Source organism: Passer domesticus, chromosome 15, assembly GCF_036417665.1.
Source record: "Passer domesticus isolate bPasDom1 chromosome 15, bPasDom1.hap1, whole genome shotgun sequence".
NCBI lineage: Eukaryota > Metazoa > Chordata > Aves > Passeriformes > Passeridae > Passer > Passer domesticus.
Window position 1 is genome coordinate 9,956,846 of NC_087488.1, and position 26,657 is coordinate 9,983,502.

Consider the following 26,657-nt stretch of genomic DNA (forward strand, 5'->3'; position numbering starts at 1 on the left):
CGGGGCGCTGAGGGGGACGGGCAGCGCGGCGCTGGTCGCGACCCTGCGGCGCGGGGGTGGCGGCGGAGGGGCCGGGCGGGGCCGCCTCCCCTCCGCGGGTCACATGAGAGGGGCGGGCGGCTGGGCCGAGGCGGTGGCGGCTGCCGGGGCTGAGGTTGGGCTGGGCGGGGAGGGACGGGGCTGCGGAGCGCAGCAGCAGAGAGCGGCGGCGGTGGTAGTAGCAGCGGAGGAGGAAGAAGAAGAGAAGAAGGAGAAAGAGAAGGAGGGGAAGGAGCAGGAGCGGCCGCGAGGCGCCGAGCGAGTGGAACGAGCCCCGGGCCTCCCTGAGCCGCGGCCGCCGCGGAGCGCCCTGCCCGCGGTCCCAACATGGACGAAGAGGGTGGCGGAGGTGGCGGCGGTGAGTGCGGGGCTCGCGTGGGGAGAACGCGGCCCCTCAGCCGGCGCTGCCGGCGGCAGGACGGCAGGAGCCCCTGGGAGCCGCCGCGGCCGCCGGTGCTGCCCCGTCCCGCCCGGCGCCCCCGAGCCGAGCCGCTGTGTCGGCGCTGCCGAGCAGTGCCCGGGCGGGCGAGCAGGGGTCGGGCCACAATGGGGGCTCTGTGTCCCGCGGCCGGGCAGGGTCTGGCGGGGCGCGGCGGGTCCGGGGGCGGCAGGGCAGGGCATGGCAGGCGGGTCCCGGCCCCGCCGCCGTGACAGCCCCGTGCTCGCTGCGGCAGCTGCTCCTCCGCTGCCGGAGGGGAAGGGGCACCATATGAAAAAGTACGCGTCTGGTGGTGTAGGAGCGGGGAAAAGAGTAATTGAGCTCTGCGAGGGCTCTGTTTGTGTGTGTCATCTTAATGGAGGCTCGGTGATAATCACGGGGTGGTTCAGCCAGTTTAAACAAGGTGAACTGTTTCCAAAGGCAGCGGCGTTAACCTTGCTAGATACTACTTTTAGAAAATCTGGACTCGCATGTTGGGGAAGCTTTTATTTGTATTTTTTACCTTTCGCAGACCGGCTTGCGCGCTGCCCCAGTTTAAGGCACTGCAGACGTGCCACACGCTTCCCTCCTTTAATTTATAGTGTGTTTTGTGAGTGCGTGTGTAAAGCTGCTGCCTGAAATAACCAGTTCTTGTGTATCATCAGCGATAATGGTGGCTGAGCAGGAGCTGATCCTGCCCTGGGGCAGAGGGATCGACTGCATGGCCTGCCCTGTATTCAGTGTGTCTGTGCCCGTCTGTGCCGTGCTGCTGCAGAGTGCAGCGATGAGGGTATATCTTAAACCTGATGCTAAACAGGCTGCCTTTGAATGCACTGCCTGATCTCTAAATAGGTAAAGTAAGGGCTAAGCATTGTATGATTAATAGTTGCGCGCTACTTGCTAATTCTAAATATAATTACCCAGAACTCGGAAATCAAGAGGGTGTGGTGTTTGTTTTGACAACTTGAAAAAATAATGCTATGATGAATCAGAAAAATAATTCTTCTAGCAGTGGGTTGGAAATGTGGCCATTTCTTAGCAGGCATTCCTGCTTTTTTTGACAGTGACAGACTTAACTCTTTTAAAAAATCTGAAAAAGGAAAGCAAAAGACAAAGCGAGCTAGTCCTGAAAAGTTATTGTTGAAAGCAGTTGAACACTGTAATTGTAAAGAGCAGAAAGCTCATTTAACTCAAAATATGTTATTTTCACAGTATTATGGACTTGCACCTGTAGTTAAGGGAAATGAACATGCTTGTTATTTGCACTAACCCTGTGTAATATGGTACTCAGTCACGTGCGAAATGTAAACTAGAAAGTGGACATATTGCTGAATTAATCTTCCATAAGATGTTAGACATTTCAGAGTTGGATTTGCATTGGAGGACAAATACTCAGGACCTGGGGATGACACAGTCTGCATTTAGCTAGATGCTAATTCTATATGTGAAGCCTGATTTGTACCTCTAGCATGCAAGTGAAGCTAATATCGCTTTAATAAACACGTTGCTTTTTTGGGACAAACTACAGTATAGTGTATTGTTGTAAAACAATCACAGACAAGTGAGACTGGAATTTTGTTTTGCAATTGGTGTATATGACATTTTACTCTGACTTGTAAGTATTGCACTTTATTCTTGAATAGAGACCCAGTCTCACTTTTTCTTAGGGATTGCTGTCAGTTTGGAACACCAGGATTAGTTAGGTTGCTTCTAGCTAATGAATTGGCAAGTTGTTATTTTGTTTGGGTTTTTTCCCCCTTTTTTATTTAATGACAGGAAACGTGTGGATTTGACAGCCTGTTTTAAAACTCTTTATTGCTGTTGAGTAATGAGACTTGTGATACCTGAGCAATGAGACTCCCTTTGGAGCCTGACCAGGGCAGCCCAGTGTTTTGAACTTCTGCAGGACATTCTAAATCCTCATAAAATTGACATTATTGAATGGGAAACTCTTACAGCTAAGCTTATCACTCAGCACAGGTACTTTAGGAAGTATGCAAAATTATTTAAGGGCTGCACAGAGTCACCCTAATTAGAGACTTGAGCTAGATAAGCATGTAAATATCTAGGACATTAAAGTGTGATTCAGAAGGTAAGCTGCTATTCCCAGTTCAGCTCTGCCTGCTGCGCTGCTCATCAGTTTGATTTGCATCCTATGCTTCAGTTCTCTTATTTGTCAAATGGGGTCAGTTGTTTTACCACCTCTGATAAAAACTGTGAATGAAAACAGAGCTGTGTAAAGTTAGCATTTATTATTTTAGGAGCACTTGATGGAAGAGAAATGCTAATTGAGGGAATTGTTCTCAGTACCTCCTTTTCTTTTGTATGTGGAGCCCTGAACAGGGCCGTGCATTTATGTTATACAATCCACTTCCACACAAGCCTCCCATTGATTTCAGCAGGAGCTCTGTGCGTGGATTATTGATGCGATATGATCCGAGTCAGTTGGTGTTTGGCTCAACTTGCTTTTGTGTCCTGATTAAAATATCTCTGTGGTTTGCTTAGTGCAGGAAATTTCTCCTCCTCCCTCTCCCCAGTTGGTTTAAAACCACATCTTGTGTGATTTGAGTGGCTTTTCTCACGGGCTCGCAGGTGGCGGTGCCAGTGGCCGGGACCCTCGCGTTCAATGGTGCTCTTGGTGTGGTCACACAGGGAGCGAGTGATCCTCTGTGAAAGGTCAAAATGTATAAACAGTCAGTGCTTCAGGCACAGGACAGAGCTCCTGTTTGTTTTCTGAATTTGACTCTAGTCATCCAGCAGCTTTTCAGTCCCCCCAGTTCAATTTTGTGTCATTCCTCTAGAATGGATAGAATCCTCTCGATTGGATACTTACCAGCTTCTGTATGTTTGTTTTACACTGTCTCTACAAAGGGCTTTAAACAGACATGCCAGAAGGTTGAAGTCCTGCTTCTACTTGACAAATAGATCAAATTACAGCACTAATTGTGGCATTGAGGTTTCCCTACTGTTCCCCAAACTCTGTGCTTTATTTCTGAATGTCGAAGCTCTTCTGGGATAGAGCAGTTGGGCTGCCAAGCTCAGTTAGCTGCTGGCTGTGCTCGCCAGCCATGGTGCCAGGTAGCACGTTGGGTCTGTGATGAGCACAGAATGTAGACAGTCCTTCATTAGGAGAGGCACCAAGAGACCAGATCGTCGCACAGAGGACTCAGGAGAGTGGATTTGCTGCCAAACCAGGCTTATTGGATGACTTCTGTTCTTCTGCAAGGCAAAACAGTTACCTACTTATAGGTAAAAGCTGTTAAATGTAACAAATGACCCAGGTTTTTCTTAGGAAAAAAGTTTTAAAATAGAATAAAAGTATATATTCATATGAGCAGCCTCATCTCTTCCTTCCATGTTGTAATACCTTTCAAAGGTAAACCTTAAAGATACCAGAAGCCATAAGGCCTCCTCATGATTATAGACATTTGCTTTGTATTTAAGACAAATTCTGCATGTTTCCTTATTTTGAGTTTCTTTTATTATAAACAAATGTGTTTTAGTGCAGAAGAACTTTAAGTATGTTTCACTCCCTACTCATCAAAGAGGATAACTTGTACCAGTAGTTTTAAATAAAATTTATCCCAAAAGTCCTTTGGAGGAGGGCTTGTAGTGTTAGATAGCACTTTGGGGAAATCCCAAGAATATAAAAATGCACCTGAGTGTTGGATTGACCACTCAGCTTGGTTCTTGGGAGTGAAAAAGAGCAGATACAGAGATAGTCTATTTATGTAGTTTAGTTTTTGTGTTCTTTTGCCAGCCAGCAGAGCTGCATGCTGAGTCTCTTGTTTGCTAAATAGATATTTCTTCATGCTAAACTAATCTCATATTTCTTCAGATTACCTGTCAGCTCAGTAGGATCTTAATTTTTAGCCCAAAATAATTTAATCTGTTACCACTGCAGTAAAAAATGTCGTAACAAAGTCTTATCATTTATGTTATACATAATAGTTATTTTTGGTGGTATCAGAAAATGTGTTTGTTAATTGCAGTAACTTGTTAAGTTTTTCTTAGCCTAATGTTTGATATTTTTAGCTGTGACTTGGAAGGAAATGTGAAATTTTTGCTGATAGAGTTTCCAGGGGTGGTTGGTTGCCAGACTTGATGTATTGTTATATAATGGTATTTGGTGACATGCTCAGCAATGTAAGCACGCTGTGGATTTAGGGGAGCAGTGTGCCTGTAACAGCATCTGTCTGTGCTGTTGCAGCTGGGAAAGAAGGCTGTAGGATTTACAGGCAGGAACTGAGTGTATTTTGCAGAACAACAGCTGGGAGTCACAGTAACAGCCACATGAAAGTGGGCTCCCCGTGGGCCACTGTTACCAAATGGATATTGCAATCTTTTAATATCACTGGAGTTCCAAGAGCTTTCACCAATTGAAGGGATGCAGGAGGTGAGACAGCACAGTGATTTTCACGATATATATTCTGCAGTTCACATCAATTTTTTTCAATCCCATCATATTTATTGCTTCCTGTTCTTTTTTTTTTTTTAGGATTTTGAATGCTTTGTCAAGGGAAAATGAATAAAAAGCCTTTCTTCCATTTTCTTCCTTGTACAAGGGTGTGTAGTGATAGGACAAGGGGTAATGGCTTTAAACTGAAAGAAAGTGGATTTAGACTAGATTTTAACAAGAGATTCTTCCTTGTGAGTGTGGGGAGACAGTGGCACAGATCTCCTTGGGAAGCTGAGGCTGTCTCATCCCTGGCAGTGTCCAAGGCCAGGTTGGATGGGGCTTGGAGCAGCCTGGGATAGTGGAAGGTGTCCCTGCCCATGGCAGGGGAGTAGAATAAAAAGAGCTTTGAGGTCCCTTTCAACCCAGACCATTCTATGATTCTGCTTGCCATCTTTTTGTCCCATAAGTCTTTCTTTTCCTAGTCCAATAAAGCTTTGAAAAGCTTTAAAATATTTCACTTAAACTGTGGCTCCAACCTGCTGCAATCTTCTTCCCCATTCTTTTCCCTCCTAATGCAAAAATGTTTTAGTCTGATTCTTTACACAGCCCATCTTTGACTCCAAGGCCAACATTTGAACTACCACTCATCTCTTTTCCTTGTTGGAAGTCATTGAACGAGCTGTTTGGAGTCACTCTCTGAATTCAGAGTATCTCCTCGAGGTTTATCCTAGGTCCTTTCCACACTTGTCCTGACCCCTTGTACTCAGTACATTCTTTTCCTCCTCTTTGTACTGCCAGCTGCCTCTAGTACTGTTTACTATATTTTTCTTTTTGAAATCTTGGTTTGGTTGTTTTTTTTGTTTTAACTTTGAAGAAGTTCTCTCCTCCTTCTGTCTTGCTTGCTGTTTCATTTGGAAGATGACCTTTCTACTTCCAACTTTTATGGTGAAGATTTGCAGGACCCCGTGCTTGCTTTAACACTCTCTTCCTCGCTACATCTTGTTTCTGGATAACCAAATTTGCAAATAAGAGTGGAACTATCGTATTTAAACTGATGACTCACAGCATTTACTCTGTGTGCTCTGGATCCAGTACCATCTGTCCCAGCTAAAATGTTGGCTTGTTTGACATCTTAAGATTGCGTAATTGTCATCTTAAGCTTAATGAGTCTGAAACAGCTCTTAATGTTGTTTCCACCCACTTCCTCTATTTGATGTCTTTGGACACATGCTGGCATCCCGAGTGGTTATTGACAAGTAAATAGTGAGATGTTGTAATTTATTGCTTCTTAAAAAATAGTCTGTAGAGAAGTTGTAATAAAAATGGCAGTGAAAGAACAGTGGAAGAGTATTGACATGCTTACAAAATAAGATATGTTCTCCTATGCAATGTTAATTTTCCCTTTTGAATGCACAAATAGATTTAATCTGGTTATGGGATCACATTTTCTGTAGACTTCTGCATGGGATCAGCCAGTACACAGGTTAACATTTTGTGGCATTTGAGTGAATCTGTATGGATTTTTTCCTTCTTTTTAAAGTAATGTGATAGTTAATGATTTCTTGTTCAGTTTGTCTCCCTGCAGTTCACAAGTACTTAAGCATGTACTAAAGAATTGCACTAATTTTAGTGAGGAGCTTGGACCTAATGACTATGTGTTTCATTCACAGAGGATAAAAATAAATCCTTAGCAGCTGGATTGTTAGGAAAACCTGTCAGTGTATAGAACTGTGAGGCAGGGATCCCAGGGAAGTGAAGAACACGTGCTGTTTTACTTTGTTTTATAGAAGCAAAAGAGAAGTTGTGTGAACAGATGTGCTGTTGGCATTTCTGACTTCTTCACCGTGTGTTCTTTTAGAGCAATATATTGTACAGGAAAGGTGTATAAATGAGGTACTAAGGGTCTATTTATTTATGCCATTTGTATAATTTTGACATCTAGCAAATGGTTTTTAATTGCATATGACTTCCTTCTTTTAATTTCAACAACTTCATGGGAAAACTTAGTATTGCAAATTTTTTTGGACAGCACTGTTTCCTCTTCGTGGGATAGACATACAAAATCTGGTAGAAGACCATGTGTTCTGTGGTCCTCTGAGATTTGCCTGAAGAAGGAAATGGCTTGACCTATTTGGTTGCTATGAAGTAAAAACATTCTTGTTCTTTCTGTCTTTCTTCCCTTTTTTTTTTTCTTGTGAACATCTGTGTCACATTTATTTAATTACTTTCTGAGGTTCTTTAAGCAGATTATTTGCTAATACAAAGTTTTATTTAAGGAAAATAAATGATACATAGCTGCTTCCAGAATTTCATAGAATTTCTGATAAGTGCTTTTAAATAGGTACGATATAAGTGGGTAGGTTTTCCAGCTGACATGTTGAAAGGCAAACACTAATGTTGTGTAGTATTTCCTAGGGAAAAAAATGTGTTTTACAAATTCAGTAGGATCACATGGAGTTAACAGGAAATGTTGCATGCTAGAACCTTGGGAAATCTAAATCATAATCTCATCTAGGATTTGAAGGTGTTTTGATTTAATTTTTCAACAGCTTGGCATTCTTAGTGTGCTTTTAGTGATTAGCCTCATTTTTAGCTGTTTATTATAAAAAGTTATCGTATGCCAGGTGTATAGAAGAACTGAAACTGATTGTTATTTAGCAGCATAATGGAAATTGTCCCAATGAGGATAGTTTTTATTCATTTTACCAACAGTTCTTCTGAATTCCATAAGAAAATTCTTCAACAAGAATCTAAAATCGATCCATTTGTGGAAATTGAATCTGAATTCAGATCTAGCTTTTGCTATCATGCCCAAGGAGTTGGTTAGTTTTTTTTTACGCAAGTTCTTAATAAAAAAAGGAGAAAACAGTTTTGATTTTTTAGATTAAATATGTTGAGTGTCTTAACAAAAAAGCTGTGTGAAAATTATGAACTGTGAGTCTGCTGATCTCAGGGTATGGAAGAAGCTAGCAGTTACTGTGGGAATTACTTTTGGTGGCTCTTCTATCCAGCTGCTAGTTCTCACACAGCTTGTAGGAACATCTTCTGCTTAGTCAAATTAGATGGAAATTGAGTGCTGTGCAAGGTGTACTTTGGCAGAAGGAGCTGGTGGGTAGGAAAACAAATGTGGCCAATGTCTCTTGTGCTCACTCTTGTTCTCACACACATGCATGCACAAAAAAAGGCTGAAAAAATTAGCATATGCAAGTAAGGGAACTGCCTCACACTGTTTTCTCTTAAGAAGAACTGTGAGATATAATCTCTTCATGAGTCACCTCTAAGGTTTTTATACAACAGCCTCATTAGTGTAACTTCTAGAATGCAGATTTAATTTTGTTTTAATATTTGATTCATATTGCAAAATACCATTGATGCTGTTTTCTTGTTGAATTCCAAGTATTCAAGAGTCTATTTGCTGTTACATTTTTGCTTTCATGTACTGTAGATATCATGTTCCTTAATAAGGTCCTTGTTTAGCTCACAATCAGTGTTGTCTGTAGAGTCAAATTCTGACATAAACAAATCCCACTGCCTTACTTACAAGCGAGGGGGAATTCTCAAAAGGGGTATTTGTAGTTGCATTAGTTACTAAAAAATAAGGAATTATGGTTGCTTGAGGCAGTGTTTCTTATATTCAGCAGTTGGATTCCAAGTAATTTTTTTTTTCTTTTTTGTCTTTCTTACTCAAGTAAGTTTGTCCTAATGAACTTCCTGCCCAGTCATTCTGTTGCACCGAGGAGGAATTTTCCCACCAGGCCACGTATTCTGAGTACAATTTCGGCCACTTGCAAATGAAATTTTTGAATTTATAAAGCTGCTGCATGTTTTTGTTCCACTATTGTAGCTGCCCAGCCAGGGGATGTGGAGGAAAGTTGTTTTCCCAGGAAGTTGAGGTTAAACCACAGTGGCTGTAAGAAGAGATGATGGCTCTGTTAAGGAGAAACTCCATTCCTGGGGAAGAAGTTAGATACATTCTCTGACCACGAAACTCCTCATATATACAGTACAGGGCTGGGTCCTGCACAGGACCGTTCTCAGTCCTTCTTGAGAGCCCAGAAGGACCTGGCCCCTCTCTTGTACATGTGCAGTGCTCCTCTGTCCCTGACAGGCAGGAGCTGCTGTGTGCAAACCCTGCCTGCTGATGAGCATTGTAGCACATCTGTGAGTAGATCTCTGGACTTCACTGCATGGGGTAGGTGAATGGACACCTCTCTGCTGCTTTGTGGTTCTCTTTACATTTTTCGTATTTTTCGATCAATTTTTAAAATGTTTTTTCTTTTCTTTTAACTGAAAGGGTTCTGCTTGGTACCCACCCAAAACAAGCACTTTGTTTGCCTTCAAGAGCCTTTACCAGCCTGAAATAATCCTTGCTGTAATATTTTTCAAACCTGGTATATACTAATTGTGGAAAACTCACTTTGCATTTGGTATCTGTCATGTAAATGCATAAATGAGTAGTCCTTATTATGGAAGTATATGCTAATAGACTCAAAAGCAACTGTGTTACTTTATAGGCTTTTTATTTTACTTCCTCTTCTGCTATTCTCTTTTGACCTACTATACCTTTTTAGTCATTAAAATTATCGTATCATGTAGTAGCAGCATTTTAAAGCAGCATCCAACATTCATTTGGGGACAGGGAGAATATCTGTGCTCGTGTTCCCACCATCTCTTATCAGTTGTGCTGCTATCATCCCTGATTTGCAGTTTGCAGATTAACCATTTCGTAAGTGGAAGTTGATCCTGGTAGCCAAGGCTAGTCAAAGTTTAGGGAATTGGCCCTTGTGTCTAGGAAAGCATTTGCAGTCACAGAAGGGAGAGATTAAAAAGTTCCAGGTATATGGGAGTAGTTTATTCTTTGTGTAGATGTTGCTGATTAATTCTGTAATCTCAGAATTGTGGGAATCTCAGGCTGAGTGTTAAGCCTGTATTCTGTGTATTATGTGTGATCGGCCTTTCTAGGCAGCTGACATTTCAGTTTGCTGTACATGTTTTAGCAGGAATACATGAATGGAGCATATGGATTTGATTATTTTTTTGGCTATAGGAAGTGGATTTTTGTGCATTAAATATAGTAACTTTCTTTTTTTAAATATCTGAGCGGAAGCTTCCCCACTCCCAGTGATTTTTTTTCATAAGAATACATGTAACTTTCTTCACTCTCATTTTGTGCAATGTAAGCTGGAAAGACTGCAGTGTTTAGTCTTGATCCTGTACCAATAAATGACATAGTATCACATGAATGTTTTAAAAGATTAGGTGATATTTTATAAGAGCAAACGTAAAAAAAAGACTGGTTTAAGTCTTTCCGCTGTGAATTCACTGATACTCAAAATAAAGAGAGTATGCATTATGGTATTGTTCTTATTCGGCTGAAACCTTATTTTCCTTTTGTATCTTCTACCTGAGTAAGTAAGCTTAGAAAAGTAGCATGTGTTAGGAAGGGGAAAGGTTGGGTGAGATTGGTAATCCAAATTAAATACAAATAATACTCTCAAGTTTATAGAGCCTGTGGGTGGGTGGACTTGGCAGATCAATCCGCTGTGGTATGTTAGACTTGAAAGAGCATATGGAGATGATTATTTTCTGGCATTTTGTAGTAAAAGTTTTTGAAGAAGGAAGTTTTAATTTCTTTTAATTTAATTTTTTTTTAGAAATTAGGTGAAAAAATAGGAAGAATAACATCTTTTGCATTGAGTAGTAAAATAGTTTGTTGTAGTAGCATATGAAAACCCTGTTTATTTGAAGGTAAGCTGCTAAAAGAAATTCTCCTACTGTTTTCCTATTGGCTGTCTTGTTTTCTGAAAGCAGCCAAAGATCCTGTGCAGCTGGGACTAATACAGGACCCAGCTGTAACTTTTTTTTTATTGTTGTTCAGATGTCCGGTGATGGTCAGATCTAAGTTATTGTGTGGAAATTCAGTAAAGGAAAAGGGTAGGGTGGGAAAAAAGTGACTCTCCATGAAAGTATTCCAGTAAAAGCAACAGGAACTAGGAGTATCCATTTCAGAGCTCTGCCATAAATCCCATCCTGAAATACTTAAACGCCTTCAGATTTTGCTGTAGACTTTAAGTCATTTGAGAGTTTTTGGTTAATTTTTTTAACAGAAATGAAGTGAACTGGTTGGAATGGGAAAGTGCCTAGTCTTTCAAATTACTCAGTGGAAGAAGATGCTGTTTTTTCATTCACAGTACAAGGTTTTAGTCTCTTTACTCTCTGTACAGTATTGGTATTGGCAGTATGTCATGCTACAGCATGGAGTAGATCAACAGGTTTGGTTTTATTAATTTCACTTATGCTGTGTTAGTTTTTGTTTTACGAATCCTAAGGATGTAAGAAGGGGAGAAGCCTAATATTTTTGTATTGAATTTGGTTTACTTTTTATATATTTGGTGCTTCCAACTCTGTCTTTTAGGTATCTACTCCTTTCCAAATCTTCGTTCTGAACTTAACTTGCCGAGAGAGTCCATCAAATAGCTGCCTGAATTTCAGAGTTCTTTTACTGTTACTGCAGGCCTTTAATTTTGGTTGTCATTACTCAATCAGTTTGTAATTACACTAGTGTAATTTAAGAAGTTTAATAGCAATAGTATACAAATTATAAGTCCTAATTGACTGAAGGATACTTCAAATACTGTAAGTTATATCCATCAATACTGACAGTAACATGAATTTTACAACATAATTACTGTCTCAAACATAACCTGGATTCTGAATTTCTTTCCATGTGCCTTAATTGGTTGTTGATACTATTTTTTTTTTTTTGAGGAAAAAAAAAAGATGAAGATTTATGGTGGGTCTGTTGGCTGTGGGATAGCCTGGCACTTTGCCCCTCAGTGCTAGAACAGAACAGCAACAACAACTTATTTTCCTTCCTGAGCAAGTAGGAGCTGATCTCTGACTTCAGAGTGGACGTGAAATGTGGACAAACTCTGTGCTTAGAAGGCAGAACACTTCTAACACAAACCAATTGCAATGCAAAAACATCTTTGATGTCCCTCTTTCGCATACAATATTTTAAATGAATGCCGTGCAAATAATTTGCTTTATCCTTTTTTTTTTCATTTGCAGGGATTGAGTAACCATTACTACATTTTCTTCTTGTTTAGTAAGAATGGTAGTCAGAGTTCTTTTCTCCCAATTTTTAAAGACTGTGATCTTTATGTGAATTGTGAAGAGCCTAAAGGAATCCGTCAGTTAATTGTTTTCTTGAAGTGCAGGTCAACTTCCAGTGCATTTTGCAGAATTGGTTTTATGTAGACTCTGCCAGTGTCAAAGACCATTAAAATACAGCAAGTAGAATGAGAAACTTGGCTTACAGATTTGCTTTAGGATGTTTTGGCTGTATTCATGACACACTATAAGGAAAATCAAGAAAATATTTGTGGCTTGAGAATAAAATCTGCCAGCTAAGCTGAAGAAAGTAGTATGATAATGTCTTGGATCTTGGAGAGGGAGAGAGCACTGCACTGCAACTATTACTGTATTGTGTTTTTCTCTGGAGCTCATATGGACTTAGGAGATCTGATTTTCCAGTGTGATGGGAGCACATCAAAAGGTCCTTCTCACATTGGAGGAATAATAGTACAACAATTCTAGCCAAGATTTGGCTTTTCACTACCTCATTTTACATTTTGAAGAAAGGGTTTCCTGCTGAACAAACACATGTTAGTCTGATAGCATTTTCCTGTATTTGAATTGTGAACAGTCAAATGACTCAAAAAAATGTATGTTGAAGTAGATACAGGGTTTTAGCATAGAATATGTGCATACAATAAATCTATTCAGCTAATCAGTCTGCTTCCTTTCTCTCCCACCCCCTTACAGCTGGAAGTTCATCAGCTTCTGGTGCTATATCTAGCTTCCTCTCAAGACTTTCTGGGTTAGAGTTAACAGTGGTGGCAGGCATTAGTGAACAATGTTGTGATTATATTCTCTGGGTCTGTCTAAGTTGTCATTTTCCATTGCTGCTATTTCTAATGGAAAATATGTCATGTATTCAGTACGAGCATATTATGTGTGCTGTGCAAAGTTGCATGCTGCAGGGTTTAGTGAAAGCATGTACGTCATCATTAAATCAGTATAAAGTATTTCTAGATGTCATTAGTGACCAATTTGGCATTTAAAATGGAAAATTTATGGTGAGGTTTTATTTTCCTAAGTTTTTAGCTGGGATAACACAGGATGGCTGGTCTTTCATAGTTAGTTTGTAGTTAATTATGCTTTGAGGTTCTTCAGTGTATGTTAAGACATTACTTTGAGGGACAAAGAACGCGGAAGAATTTGAAAAAAGAAAATTGTCTTATCAGTTGTGGGCTTCATGACAAAATACTTGCAGTCAAATCTAATGGAATTTAATAGCCTGATTAAAAACTGTTATAATTTATTTTTGTTGACCTTTTTTCTTTAAAGGACCACAGTGTAATTTCTCAGAAGCAGCTTTTGGACATTTGGAAATCCTGATTAAACATCTGCAGGGTCAGTTGAGTATGGCACTTAGGTGTTCTGGTTGAGCTGCAAATGCCTCAACAAAGTTTCAAGGTCCACTTTATTAAGACATTTAAAAACATATAATAGGTGCTATGATTGAAGAATCTTTTACAAGTAGTTCTTGTATGATTTTCAAGTGGACTGTAGACTGCTGCCTGTGCAGATGTATGTCAGAATTATTGGGGACAAATTCTAGGCTTAATAGTGCCACTTCTTTTATTACCAACCACTTTCAGTGTTGGAGAAATCATTAAAACAATAGAGTTTACCTGTGGATGGTGTTCTCCAGGTGGTTTGTACTTGCTGCTGCATTGTCCATGTCTGCGATACACAGAAGAATTTCTGAACTGAGTAAGTTTTCCCACTGTTCAGAATGTGAGCTGTGTTGGTGGAGCTGCAGACACTGTTGCTACAGACTGCTTAACAGAACTTATAGCTTGGTATTTCTGGCTGCCCAAAGGCAAATTTAGGTTAATTGCAACTATGTTAATGTGAGTCAGATTTTTTTCAGTCTTACACAAAGTCTGTCTTTGTATAATGAAAGTTTGAGCCAGGTAGAGGCTTTACCTCTTTGGAAAGGTGTTTAGCAGAGGCTACATCTGACCACCCTGTCAATGGAACTGCTATGTGCAGGTGAAAAATCAGGATTTGCTCTAGGTTTTACCCATTTAGGAAGTGATATCTTTTATTTTTACCTTTTGTGCCATGTTGAGTGGTTGCAGAACCAAAACAGTAGTCCTACTTAATTGTTTCCTAGTCAACAAAAATCTTTAGTATTTGAGCATGACAGGATGAAATGGAAATCTTAGAAAAAATGTTTATTAATAGGAGCAGTGAGAGCTGGTGGACTTACAAACGAGATTGAAGATTGAATCCCAGTTAGTTGCTTACATGTTCAGGGAAAATGCTGAGTCTCAGAGACACTGAGAGTAATAAAACTAAATTGCTTAGATCTTTGGAGTTGTATGGATATGATTGTTTTTCTTGTTAGGTACTTAGCCTGAGAAAAATGACTAAGTTACTTGAAAATAAAGTACAAAAGATTATGTGTTCAGATTATTTTTCACTGATCTCTGGAAGGAATGCAGTGATTTTGCCAGTAAGGGGCAGAGAAAACAGCTTAGAAAGGGCAATGTAATATTTCAGCAGATTTAGCTGAAACAGTTGGGGAAAGTTTAAATAGGAAGTATGTATTTATTCAAATGAGTTTTTGATCAGAATGCCAGGAGGTCTGCCTGGAGTATGAAAAAACCTTTCTTTTTGTAACATATAACTTATGTCTGTACTTAGAAGAATTTCACAGATGTTGAATGTGCTCTATTTTGGAAGCATGGTGAGGCAGATTTGGTGTGAGTGCTGATGGGCTTTTGCCAAGCAAAGAATGAGAGACCAGGGGTTTGACCTTACCGTAAGTAGACAGACTTGTTATCAGTGGGCCAGATAAAAAGCTCTTTTATATCTGAATTAGTGACCTGTCAAGCTAATTGTTTCATGGTGTGATGGCAACCAACAATTCACAAAAGCTGTGTGTACTCTTTTCTGAGGAATCTGAAAATGTTTCACAATCTTAAACGAAGCTTTGCTATTCCTTCACCAACAAATTCCTGACTCTCTGTGCCCTCTCAGACCTCAGGCAATGTGACCAATGGGCCTGTTGATGTATTAGTAAGAAACTGGGGCATTTCAAGCCTAAGATAGCCAAGCAGCAAGGTACTGTATTAGCTGTAGTGCATTTCTCTCCAAGTACTGCAGCTCAGTGGTTTCCATAGCAGGTACCACGGGTACTTTTTTTGGAGGAGACTGCAGGAATTTCAAAGGCTTACACAACATCTGACATCACATTGTGCACAGAGTTGTGCATCCTGGAATCTGTCTTGTTTTGGGTGAATATGAGTGCTGCTCAAGCAGTTCCTTGATAGATGGGCAGTCCTGTGTGCTGCCTTTGGGGACATTCCTTAGGGAAGGAAGATTGCGTTCAAATCCAGCAGTTGCTCCACCTCCTTCAGTGTGCAACTGATCTTGGAAAATGAGTAAATAGAAAGCTTCTGCAATAAATACTGTTCTGAAATCTAACTCCAGAACTGTGTCAGGCAGGAATGGGGGAAGGGGAAAAATCAACTTTGCCTTGCTTTTTCTGAAAATTGGCTTGTGTGCTTTAGAAACAGCCGGCAATCCTAAGTAACGGCTAATGCTCCTCACTAATGAGTGCAGTGCTGTGAGCAGATCCCTTACTGCCAAGAGTAGATGTTACTGGAAATTTGTGACAGAGAGCCTGTCTGAGCCCAGCTGTTTTGCTGGGAACACGGTAGGTCTGATGAGCTGTGCCTGAACATTGAGCAGGATTTGGGGTATTGCTGGCGGCTGACCACAGGGTCTGGGCTCCAGGACCCCCCTGCAGCTGCTCTGCGACATTCCTGTCAATTTTCCGTGCTGCTCCTCGAAATGGATCTGACAGGAATGTCTGCTGCTACTCTGGTGTGTTTGCTTTTCAAGTCTATTTTCCAAGATCTGTCCTAGGAAAAAATGTACGTACCTGCCAGCCAACCACTTCCTCTTCCCAGTAACTCAGGGTGACTGGGGAAACACAGTCCTTCTGTAAGGGTAAAGCTGAAACACGTTGCTACAGTCTTATTCTTTTTTCCTTCTCATACCATTTCAAAGGCCGAAGGAATCAGTGGTTTTGTTTGCCTCTTCCTGATGCAGAATGTGATGAAATGACCTCTGCTTTCAGGAGGAGTTACCCCATTCTTGGTCTGAGTTGCTTGGATCCTGGAGCTGAAAGAAGTCTAGATTGGCAGCAGGACATGTCTGGTTAGTCCAGTTGTTCACAGGGACTACTGGGAGTCATGTACCAGTGGGAGGTGAAGTGTCCCTGCTTTCCTTTTCATCCACACGTACTCCTTGGGATGGCTGGGGGAAAGAGTCCTCTCCTGACTGACAAGGACAAGAAGTTGACAGAGGAGTATTTGCTGTTTTCCTGTCAGTAGTTTAAGCTTTGCCTCACTCTCTACAGAGCTGCTGGGGGTCATCCCAAACATGCTGAAGTGACCACAGAACCAAGTCCTGAGCAGTAGCTGCAGTACTTCAGGCTGTCCAACTTCCCAATCTGTATGGGCTCCCACTTGTTCCACCCATTTTCCATCCGTAGTCTGAGCAGGACACTCTCCTGTGCTGGTCATCCAAAGACTTGCTTAAAAATAAAAGTATTTTTAAATTCCTGCCAGTGTTGTGTGTATGCTTGGCTCAATCAGAAGTGAGCTGTGCTGTCATAGAAGTTAGTTATAGGACCATCCAGTCCCTTTCCATCCAGTTCTGTGTGTAATTCTGTCTAGTAATACACTACAGTTGTGATGGGCAAAACCATAAATTCCCCAAGTGAAAAGGCACATCCTGCTTCTGTTGCGTAGCTTAAAAGGTCTTAGTTGTGGAAAGCTATTGCATCTACACATTTTAATTTCAGAATTCTCTTTTTGCTGCAGGCAAGCAAGATCCACTGCTCTTTTGCTGCCCTTTCTTTGCTCTAGTGAATGAAGGGTTTCAGCTAAAGACATGGTATCTCTAATGTGACACTTAGCTGTGCTGTGCATAGTTGGCATGGTGATCTGTTCCTTTCACCTCCTGTATAGTGTTGAGGGGGAGCCCTGATTTCCTTCCCAAGACTCCCACTTGAAAAGTGGCTGTTGTTCTGCATTGCCAGTGGATACATAATGTGCTATCAGCTGTTATCCATGATCTCCCCATGTGTTATTGCTGGATCATTCTCTTCCTCAGGGGGTGCTAAAATTTTTTGTGACCTGGATCTTGCCATGAAAGTGTACTAAAGAAACTCAGAATTTGCAGACTTCCACTCTGTAAAGACTAAATTTGTGTTAATGCATACTATAAATATAATGTACTATAAGCAAAGGCTTTCAAATGCAGACATCAGAGAAAAGGTGTTTGATTTCAGCTATAGCACGACCTAAGTTCCCCATTTGTTTCTCCAGTTTTGCACATACAAATGCTCCACAGAGAGAAAATTATTACTGAGCTTTCCTGAAATTATTTATCTGTGAGATTCTGCCTTGCAGCATACATAATGAGGAGGGGGAAAAATTGTTTCGTTTGACAGTATTTTGTTGGTTTGATGCAGTGTAAATAAAAAGGTTGAGGGCACTTAATTTTGAAGAAGTGATACCTGTATTTATAATTGTAGTATTACTACACAAAGGTGATTCTGATCACCCTTCCTCATTATTTGCTGTGCAGAAAAGAAATCAGATGCAATCATTTTGGTAAAAAGCTGAAAGCAGACTAAGAGAATTTCAAGGCAGTATAGATGGTTCACTGTCCCTAAGCCAGCAGGACAATACAAGACTGTGCATTTTTACTTCCAGTGCTTGGCACAGCACAGCATTACATTTGTCCCACATTACTTCAGTGGTACTGTTTTCCATGTTGGAAGGGGACTGTGATGTTAAGATGTGATAATGTGACAGTGTGTAGCTGTAACACTGAAATCAGAATGGTGATTCACCAGAATTCCTGAATAGTAATTGGTAACTGATGCTGGTGAAGGCACGTGTTATGTTGGGTAGTATTTCCTGTATCTGTGCTAATCTGTTCATAGCCCTCTCTGAAACACACACCACTACAGTGTGGCCAACATCTCCTTTTTTAATTTCCACATTAGCTGGCATAAAATTTTTCTGTGCTTCTTAAATATGCATGGATATGCATATTTTAACACTTTATATTATTAATGCAAGTATTAATGTATTTGGGTAAGAGACTTAACATTTTAAGTTAAACTCAACTTTCTTTTCATATTCAGTAATTTGTATTTACATATTTTAGAAAGAAAAGTTGGCCTAGAAGCATCTTCTGATCTTGAAGCAAGAGTAGAGTGACTTCAAAAGAAAAATGCTTCTGAAAGGAAATCCATGCTTATCTATTATTAATATCAGGTTGAACTACTTTTAGTATTTAGTGAATACAGCCTGTAAGGGTGGGGTTTTGGGGCTGAGCTAGGCTGGATTTAGGGCTGGCTGACCTCAAGGGGGTTGCTGTCCCCTGTACCTTTGTGCTGCCAGGAGTTTCTGCCTGTTTTGTTGTCTTGGGCAATTCTCTAGACCCTTGATGAAACCATTTGTCTGCTAAACTGGGGAAAGAAACAACTCAGAAAAAAACAGGGTCCAGGCATCGAATGGCAAAGCAGTGCTGGAGCATAGAGCAGCCAACTCATTACCTGTGAAATCTTGCTCAGCCCTTGTCCCTGTTTTTTTCTTTTTTCTCCCCAAATGATGCTCCTTTATGTGATTGAAAGTGGTTCTTTCATTTAGTTGCTGCAAAACACTTGGTTTCCTAATGGAAATACATAAAACCATTGAAATAAGACACACTATTAAAGGAGGTCAGTATAATACAATCATGACCTTCAGTACTGCCTGCTCCTGAAAATACAGAGCACGGACAGAAAAAAAAAATCTCATTAACTTAAACACAACATGCTTTCTAATGGCCAGTATCTGTGTCAGAGGCTTAATTAGGAGCTAAAAAGCAAGGGATGTGCCTCTGCAGTTTCTGTGGAGTGTGTCTGTGTGTGGGTATATCCCTGTCGGAAGGTGAAGATGGGGAGTTGCTGGAAGCACCTCCTTGTGCTTTGGTGCTGTTAAGAAGGGCAGCTCCTCGCTCCCGGGCAGGATTAGCCGCTCATGCGAGAGCTCTGCGAGCCTTTCCAGTCCCTGTTCCTGCACAGCTGCTGGAGCTCGTGTTCAGTTTGTAAAGCACATCTGCTCTTGCTGCTCACTCCTCTGCCTTTTGTGCTCCATGGACAGAAACATCTGCAGGTACCATGGCAGGGCATGGCAGTTGAGATATCTAAGTGAGATGGTTTTTGGGAAGCAGGTAAAATTTTCCTTCCATCCAAATCAGTGTTATCTGGACCCAGATTTTGCACAATTTTGCAGCTGCCTACTTTCTGCTTGACTAGAGAGACTAACACATTAACAAATTATGTAGGGCTATTTCTGGCCAGAGCAAAAACAGTCTTGCCTTATTTGAAGTAATTCTTATGGACTGTAAGAAATATTGTTTATTTTTTACAAGAGATGATTTCACGCTTGATGGTACCGTCACCCTGCTGGACCTTTTCTATATAGAACAAAAAGTGTATTTCATATTTCCAATTTTTATGCTTTTGTCTGTTTAAAAAAAAAACAAAACTGCACAAATATATACCACTGATACAATAAACCTCCTTTGCAGCAGAAGTAAAAGGAAAAAATCCCAAAGGTGTAGCAGGTCAGAGGGAAACTATTTCCTCTAGATTCCTGAAAATGTATTTTTGTGGTAATAATATTAATGTTTTTAGGGTTCCCCCCTCCTATTATTAGAAGCACAAAATGATAATATCTTTGCTGTAACTTTCCATTCTAAGTATGCCTTTATCCTAAAGAAAAAAATGTCTTCAGGAACATCTTGTAATGGTGTGATTTCCAGCAGCTAAACAATGAGAATGATGGATGTGCGTTGGAGGTTCTCTTCTGGGTTTGGCCACTAATGTGATTTCTGGCCACAGACTCCCTTGTGATTGAAAACTCAAAATAACTCTGCCAGCCATGGATTCTGTCCTAGATTCCTCATACCACCAACTGGTGATTTTTTTGTGTGTGAAAGGATATTGTGTACAGGATTATTTCCCCCCTTAATGGAAGTGTCATTGCTCCTATGCTGGAACATGCTCAGCAGTGACTAAACAGCAGATTCACATAGTAAGGTAGTTAAGGGAGCAGCCAAATCCAGCTGGTTTTACTGATGGAATTTAATGTAGATCCAGTTTGTTTCTGCACTGTGAAGTGAATCTATTCAGAAGGATGTCCTCCTACAAAAACTTCTATGGAATTTTTAATAGCCAGAAGTGGTTGGAGCATTGTTTATACATCTTGTCTGAAAGCTGGAAAATGTTCCAGTAACCGAGTTTTAAAAAAGGGAATATGTAGGGGGAAAGGAAGAGAGAATAGCCTGAGAATATCCGTTGAGGCAAATGTTCTGAGACAATCAGATTTGTTCTCAGAGATGAATGTATATTATTTTAAAGGCCAGAAGAAACATGTCTGCTCATTTTGTGTATGAGTAAGGAAAGGTTTGTTTAGTTTAAAGCCTTGCATTGTGTAAATATCTTTACACTTGCAAGATGTTTCAACTGCAGCAAAATGAAATTCCATCTAATTGTTTTTTGCTTGGAATGCAAATATTGAAGAACACTAATTTGTGACTGACACAGAAGAAGGAAAATGTTTATCTTTATGAAACCAAGAAGTTAGCTAAGCAATGAGAGTCAGGGTGTTGTATTGCTTTGTAAGTGGGGTTACAGAATTAGTGTTTTGTCTGTGTTGGGTATTGTTAGATGTTTGCTTTCTGCTGGTTGTGCATATCTGTGTCCTCTTGAGAGACTGAAGTCAATTGAAGGAGTCAAGTGAGATTGCTTTAGACTTTGGTGGTTGTCAATTAAAAGGCTAATGAGTGAATTTAAACACAGGAGTTTTGCTTCTTATTGCTAGAGAGCTGGAAAAGATTTAAATTTTACTACTGAGAGAGAAGACGGTATCATGACTATGGGCTTGGAAAGTATTGGATTTCTTTTTCCTATTATGGGATTTGCTCCTGGTTTTCACTAACCTGGAAAGTGGGAACTTTCTTTGCAAGCTGATCTGTTGCAGTTCTTTCTCAATCTCTAAAAGTTTTGGGTTTTTTGGTACTTGATAGCTCAAAAATGCTTCATATTAAGAGTTGTGGGATAATGCTCTTCTTTGGATATTATACTTGGGCTGTCCTTAGTGGAGAAATACTTAACCAAGTGACATCACAATTGATGCACAATACATTGATTTCTGTGGTGAGGTGCAGTTTGTTTGTTTTCCCTAACATAGTGTAGTAAACAGAACTATATTTAAAGTGTCTTCCATTAAGTGTTGCATTACAGGATGTTCATTTAAGTACGTATAGTTCAGTTACAGGAATTGAGTTCTATGGGCCAAGTTGGACTATATTAAATATTTTTCTGTTTTTTTTCTGTTGGTAGTAGGAGTAGTATTGCAACATATATGGTGTTATGTGTTTCTTTCTGTTTGGCCAAGAATATAATTTGTATTTTCAAAAATTGTTTTCTTCATTAATAAAATATCAGTAGTATATTGACTTTCTATTTAGTAGTACCTGATGGTCTGAAGTTCTAGAGAAAGGAAATGTTTTCCATGTAAGCTAAAAGATTTCACAGAAATGACTTACATTAGAACATTGTCTTCATTTAAAGATTAGAAGATAGCATGAAAGAATGCTGCAGCTGTAGCTTGTTCACTGTACTGAAATGCTTTTGTTCTTTTTTAGTATTTAAATGTTCAACCTAACTCCTCCCATCCTGTCTACTTTGTGTTTAGATTGGTGAAAGAAAAAAAAACAAACCAGAAGTGACTCAGAGAGGACAGCTAGAAAATTTGTTTTACAGAACAAATGTATAATACGTGCTTCATGAGTTATTTTGTGTGGAGGATTATGTTGAAAAATAAGTGTTTGCTGGAGGCAGAAGGGTGGCCTTGGGAGGGGTCTTGCCAGAGCAGATAATCCCTTACCATGTACCTGCAGTGTTTACTTGGGACTGTGAAGATGTTTTAATCCACCATTGTGTGTTACCCTCCTATGTTGATATTTCAAAAGCTTTAATTGAAATACAGAAATACTGTTAGCCTTTAAGACACAGAGTTGAACCAGCAGGTACAGTACCATGAAATCCCAGTGCCTCCTGGAGCAGACACCTTCCAGGCTGTAATGCCACATAAAATCTCTTCAGAAATGTTTTTTTTGGTGCATTGTTTCCCACTGATACATTTTCTACAGCATAAAAAGCAGCACTGGAGAAGGGAGGCAGTGATAGACAACCAGGAGAAGGATGATCATGAGGCAAACATCTTCAGTATCACACAGAGGCCACTTCATGTGACTACAGGACAGTGTGATTGGGAGTGATCCTGGCGAGTCAAGCATCCCTTCTCTGTGCTGGTAGTGTGAGGGGAAGAAAAATATTGTCTCTACCCAGAGTTTCTAGAAGTTGAGCAGTACTGTAACTCCCACTCAGTTACATCCTGACTCTTATACTCTTGTCAAAAGATACCATAATATTTTGGCTCTGATATTTAAATACCATTATTTAAAGATGTTGCATTAATGCCCGGTTTTATATAAGTGCTCTCCAAGTGCAGAATCTTCTTCTCCAGCAGACTGCTTGTCTTGTATGTGGCAGATAAATACTTGATGTTATTCCCTAATGCAGAACGTAGTCTGACTCCATTTAGCTTTTTTCCTTTCTGTCTAACAGCATCATTAATTATACTGTGAGGCTTGTCTCTACTGTGGCTGTGATCAGAGGAAAGGAAAATACAGCAGACAGTATTTGGGTGCTGTAGGAAAACACTGAGGTGTTTGATTTCTCTGTTTTTGTGGGTTGCTTGAGCATAGAAAACTGTTACAATTTATGTTGATTCCAAAAAAGCAATTTCAGTTGTTCCAGATATTCCAAACCTATCCCAAGGAGCCTTCACTGCATGGTAGAGTAAGGGAGAAGAAGCTGCAGTACCACTCACTGCTGTGCAGATTTGGGAAGGGCTTGTGGTAGTGGCTAATCCAGAGGTTTTGTAACTCAGCTTGAAGAAAAAGCAACACCATCTATGAATTCTAAATATTTATCACTTCAAAATTATTTTCTGTTTGAAGTTTGATTAGTATTTCCAGTTGCCAGCTAAGTGAGAGTTACCAAAATGTCTTGCTGTCGCAAAGAATTGGAAATTTAGCATCTCTTACTAATACTGCTACTGTAAAGCTGCAGTGTAATTTCATCTACAATACTGCAGAAATGCTTTAAGAATGTCAGAGTGTGCTTCCTAACCAAGAGAGTGATTATATATGGTTTGCCTTTTTTATAATCAACATTGGGTAGCAATACTAATTTTTTTTGTCAGTTAACTAGTTGGAATATTTGTGGTGTATTTATGTACGTAGTGTGTATAGTCATTAATTCTGTGTGGTTTAGGATCCTGGGGTAAACATTTAAGACAAATATGTGATGTAGGCACATGTATTTATAAGGTTTGATGCAAAAAGAACCCTACCACTATTCAGATGCAAGAGGTTTTTAGGAGTGGGTGGCTTTCTGATGAGGAGAATATGCAGGTAAACATATTGAAGTCTGGTATTTGTTCAACAGAAGACTGTCATTTCCTAAACTGAAAGTAATTTAATCATGTTTGTATCTGGAGTAGTTAAATGAAATCATTTGCCATAATTACTTCTTGTCTAACAAGGTCTGTCGCCATTTGGAGTTTGTTATGATTCAGATCCTAAAAGGAAAGGAGCTTTACCGGTGGATGTTGAAATAATCAATATATTTCATTACTAGGATTCAAACAGAAGCTCTGTTCCAAATGTGGGTTTAAAACTCTTCTCTCAGGCTGAACTTTTCTTTGTAATCCTGTTGCTACAGTCTGTTATGTGTGTATAGAACATAAAACAGTGGCCTTGACCATCCCAAATGACTGCATTTGTTGTGTGTTGCTCTTACATACCTTATTAATTACTTTTGTTGTTCCATTTTACTGAGCTGGAAGGAAAAGCTGTTCTATAATTAAGGAGCTATTTCCAAGAAAGTGGGTAACATTAGGACTGTTATTACAGGATTATTGCACAGGAGGTGAATATTTGTAGCTGGTGTCTAGTGCTGTACAAATGAGCAGAAGTAATCTCTTTCCAAAGAAGTTTCTTGCTGGGGAATATCTGATTGTTCAAGAAAAGCAATGGTTTTATGCTAATGATTTTTGGTCTTTGCTGTTTTTGAGACAGAGACACAGGGTGAGGGTAGGATGAGTGACAGACACAATTTGCATCCTCAGTAGCAACTGATTTTTATCAGCAGGGTCATACATTTCATTTAGCATGGCCAAGGAGAGACCTAAAATTGGCTTGAATACTACAGACTCACCTAAAAGATGTTATGCAAAGCTCATTTTGGGTTAGATAACTGATTGTGCTGCTGCATTTGTGTGTCCTACTGCTGGGAGGTATTGGTGTTGGGCTGTGTGTTGGGTTGTACCTGCCTGCATCTGTCTCTCCAAAGCAGCCAAATGAAGGGGCACTGCTGGCGTTAGGGCATGTCTGAATTCAGCACCAGGGTACACTTCTTGTCTATAGCATTGGCTACTCTTTGGCTTTTTTTCCCTGGAAATAGTCATATCTTCTGAATCATAATTAATTTACGTGAAGAATTTTGGTATGTTACTGATGTAATAGAATTATATCTAACTTGTATTTGGCAATTAAGCTGTAGAACCACGTCTTGCCACATCATATGATAACAAGATTCCTTTAATTGTCTGTTTTTCTTTTGAAAGATAGATTCAATCCATAGTCATTTATTCAATTACCTTACTTAGGATTTTTATAAAGCAGATTACAAATATATTAGATTTATATTTCATTTATGTTGTTTTGCTTTTTTTTTTCCTGAAAATGTTGTAAAAGAAATGTCGTGATCTTTAATATAGGCTTAGTTTTCCTAATGAGTTTATTAAGTTTTATGTGTGATGATGAGATATGAAATGCTAAAATGCAGATGCTAAAAAATTGTACATTTTGCTCCATTCCAGTGCCTGATGACCTCTCCATGGAAGAAAGAGAAGAGCTTTTAAATATTCGTCGCAGGAAAAAAGAACTGATTGATGATATTGAGGTAATTGATTTACTGTAAAGATCCTTAGAAGCCTCCTTCAGTAGATTAAGTTAACAGACCTAAGCTGCAGACCTAAATATGAGTTTCAAGTAATGGTTTTAAAAGCATATAAATGACTTAAACAAAATACTTCTAATAGTGAACAGGATTTATGCATCAGATGTGTGCTTTTAAAAAAGATTAGTTTCTGAATTTATATAATGCAATATGTGCAGATGTCCACATTTTATTTGTGTAATCAAAAACTCCTTAAACAGCAGATTTGCATCCAGGATAGGAGTGAGTGAGAAATGTGGATAAAGAAAATCTTATTAATTGATAATGGCAGCTTGGTCTTGGTGCTCTGGGACAAGCACACATTGAAAGTGCAGGTTCACCTGTTTAAGTCATTCAGTTGTGATAAAATCTTTGAATACCTAAGGAAGCCCTAAGATGGTTCACTTTTCTTCAGGTAAATAACAAATATTAAAAAATAAAACCTAATTGATCATATTATTATATAATAGATGATTGCAAAAGATGTTCTGATGTAGGTTAATATATTGTCCTTCCTTCTTTTACAGAGGTTAAAATTTGAAATTGCTGAGGTTATGACTGAAATTGATAATCTGACTAGTGTAGAAGAAAGGTAAGTAATGCCAACATATGGACATGATTCAGTAAGAACTTGGAACAGGTCTTCCAGGAACAGCAAGTAAAAATACCTTTCCCATGCTAAACAAACGATGGATTACCTTTATTTAGTCTGTTATAAAGCCTGACTCTATCCCATGCAGGTGTGTCATTTGTTTGGACAGAGAATATGTTGGATAAAGTGTGATATTTTACTGTCCAGTTGATAAGGATATGGATCTCTGAAGCTGCAATTCCTTAAAGGAGTTGAAAATAGTCTCATAATTTTCTCTATTATAAAAAGTGAATGTCTTAATTTTGTAGTAGGAAATACAAAGTAGCCAAAACAAATTATAAGCTCATCTAGAAGTCTTTTTTGTAAAAGAGTGACTGGTAAGTGCTTGTTTCTTCATTGTCTCCATATGTAGCAAAACTACACAAAGAAATAAGCAAATAGCCATGGGAAGGAAGAAATTCAACATGGACCCTAAGAAGGTAAAGAATTTTTTTTTTCACCCGTCAGAAATCAAGTTTCTGCTTGTAGTATGATCTATGACAAATACTTCTATGGCTTTTTAAAGAAATATTTCTGATAATGTAAGTTCATAGCCTTACTTGCATGTCCTGTAACACTGAGCAGAGGGTTAAACTGGAAGCAGCCATCAGGTCAGGTGCCAGCTGTGTGCTTCTTTCACTTCAACAAACCCTTGATAATGGAGGTTACTTATCAACAACCAAATATGCCAGGTATTGATTGACCTGGCTTGCTTTGTACCTGATAGAGGTGTTCTGTGTTGATATGTCAAATATAATTAAAAATATTTTTTCATTTGTGCTTGTTAGTGAGGGCATACTTCTTTTTCTTTAATGCTCTCCTATTTTTATTCTTCAAAATACCTTTGCCATATTTTTTAATTTGTTCTCATACAGACTTTTCTATTTGG

General features: G+C 39.5%; 1 protein-coding gene across 1 annotated transcript in view; it reads left to right on the top strand.

Annotated features, from left to right (window-relative positions):
- Positions 1–132: 132 nt before the first annotated feature.
- The window catches only part of CYTH3 (cytohesin 3), a 48,781-nt gene continuing 22,256 nt past the window's right edge, over positions 133–26,657 (top strand). Inside the window, exons 1-4 of the mRNA XM_064389905.1 lie at positions 133–397; positions 25,019–25,101; positions 25,665–25,729; positions 26,142–26,208. Coding sequence (XP_064245975.1) covers positions 367–397; positions 25,019–25,101; positions 25,665–25,729; positions 26,142–26,208 — 246 coding nt within the window. The 5' untranslated portion in view covers positions 133–366. The remainder of the gene's footprint in view (positions 398–25,018; positions 25,102–25,664; positions 25,730–26,141; positions 26,209–26,657) is intronic.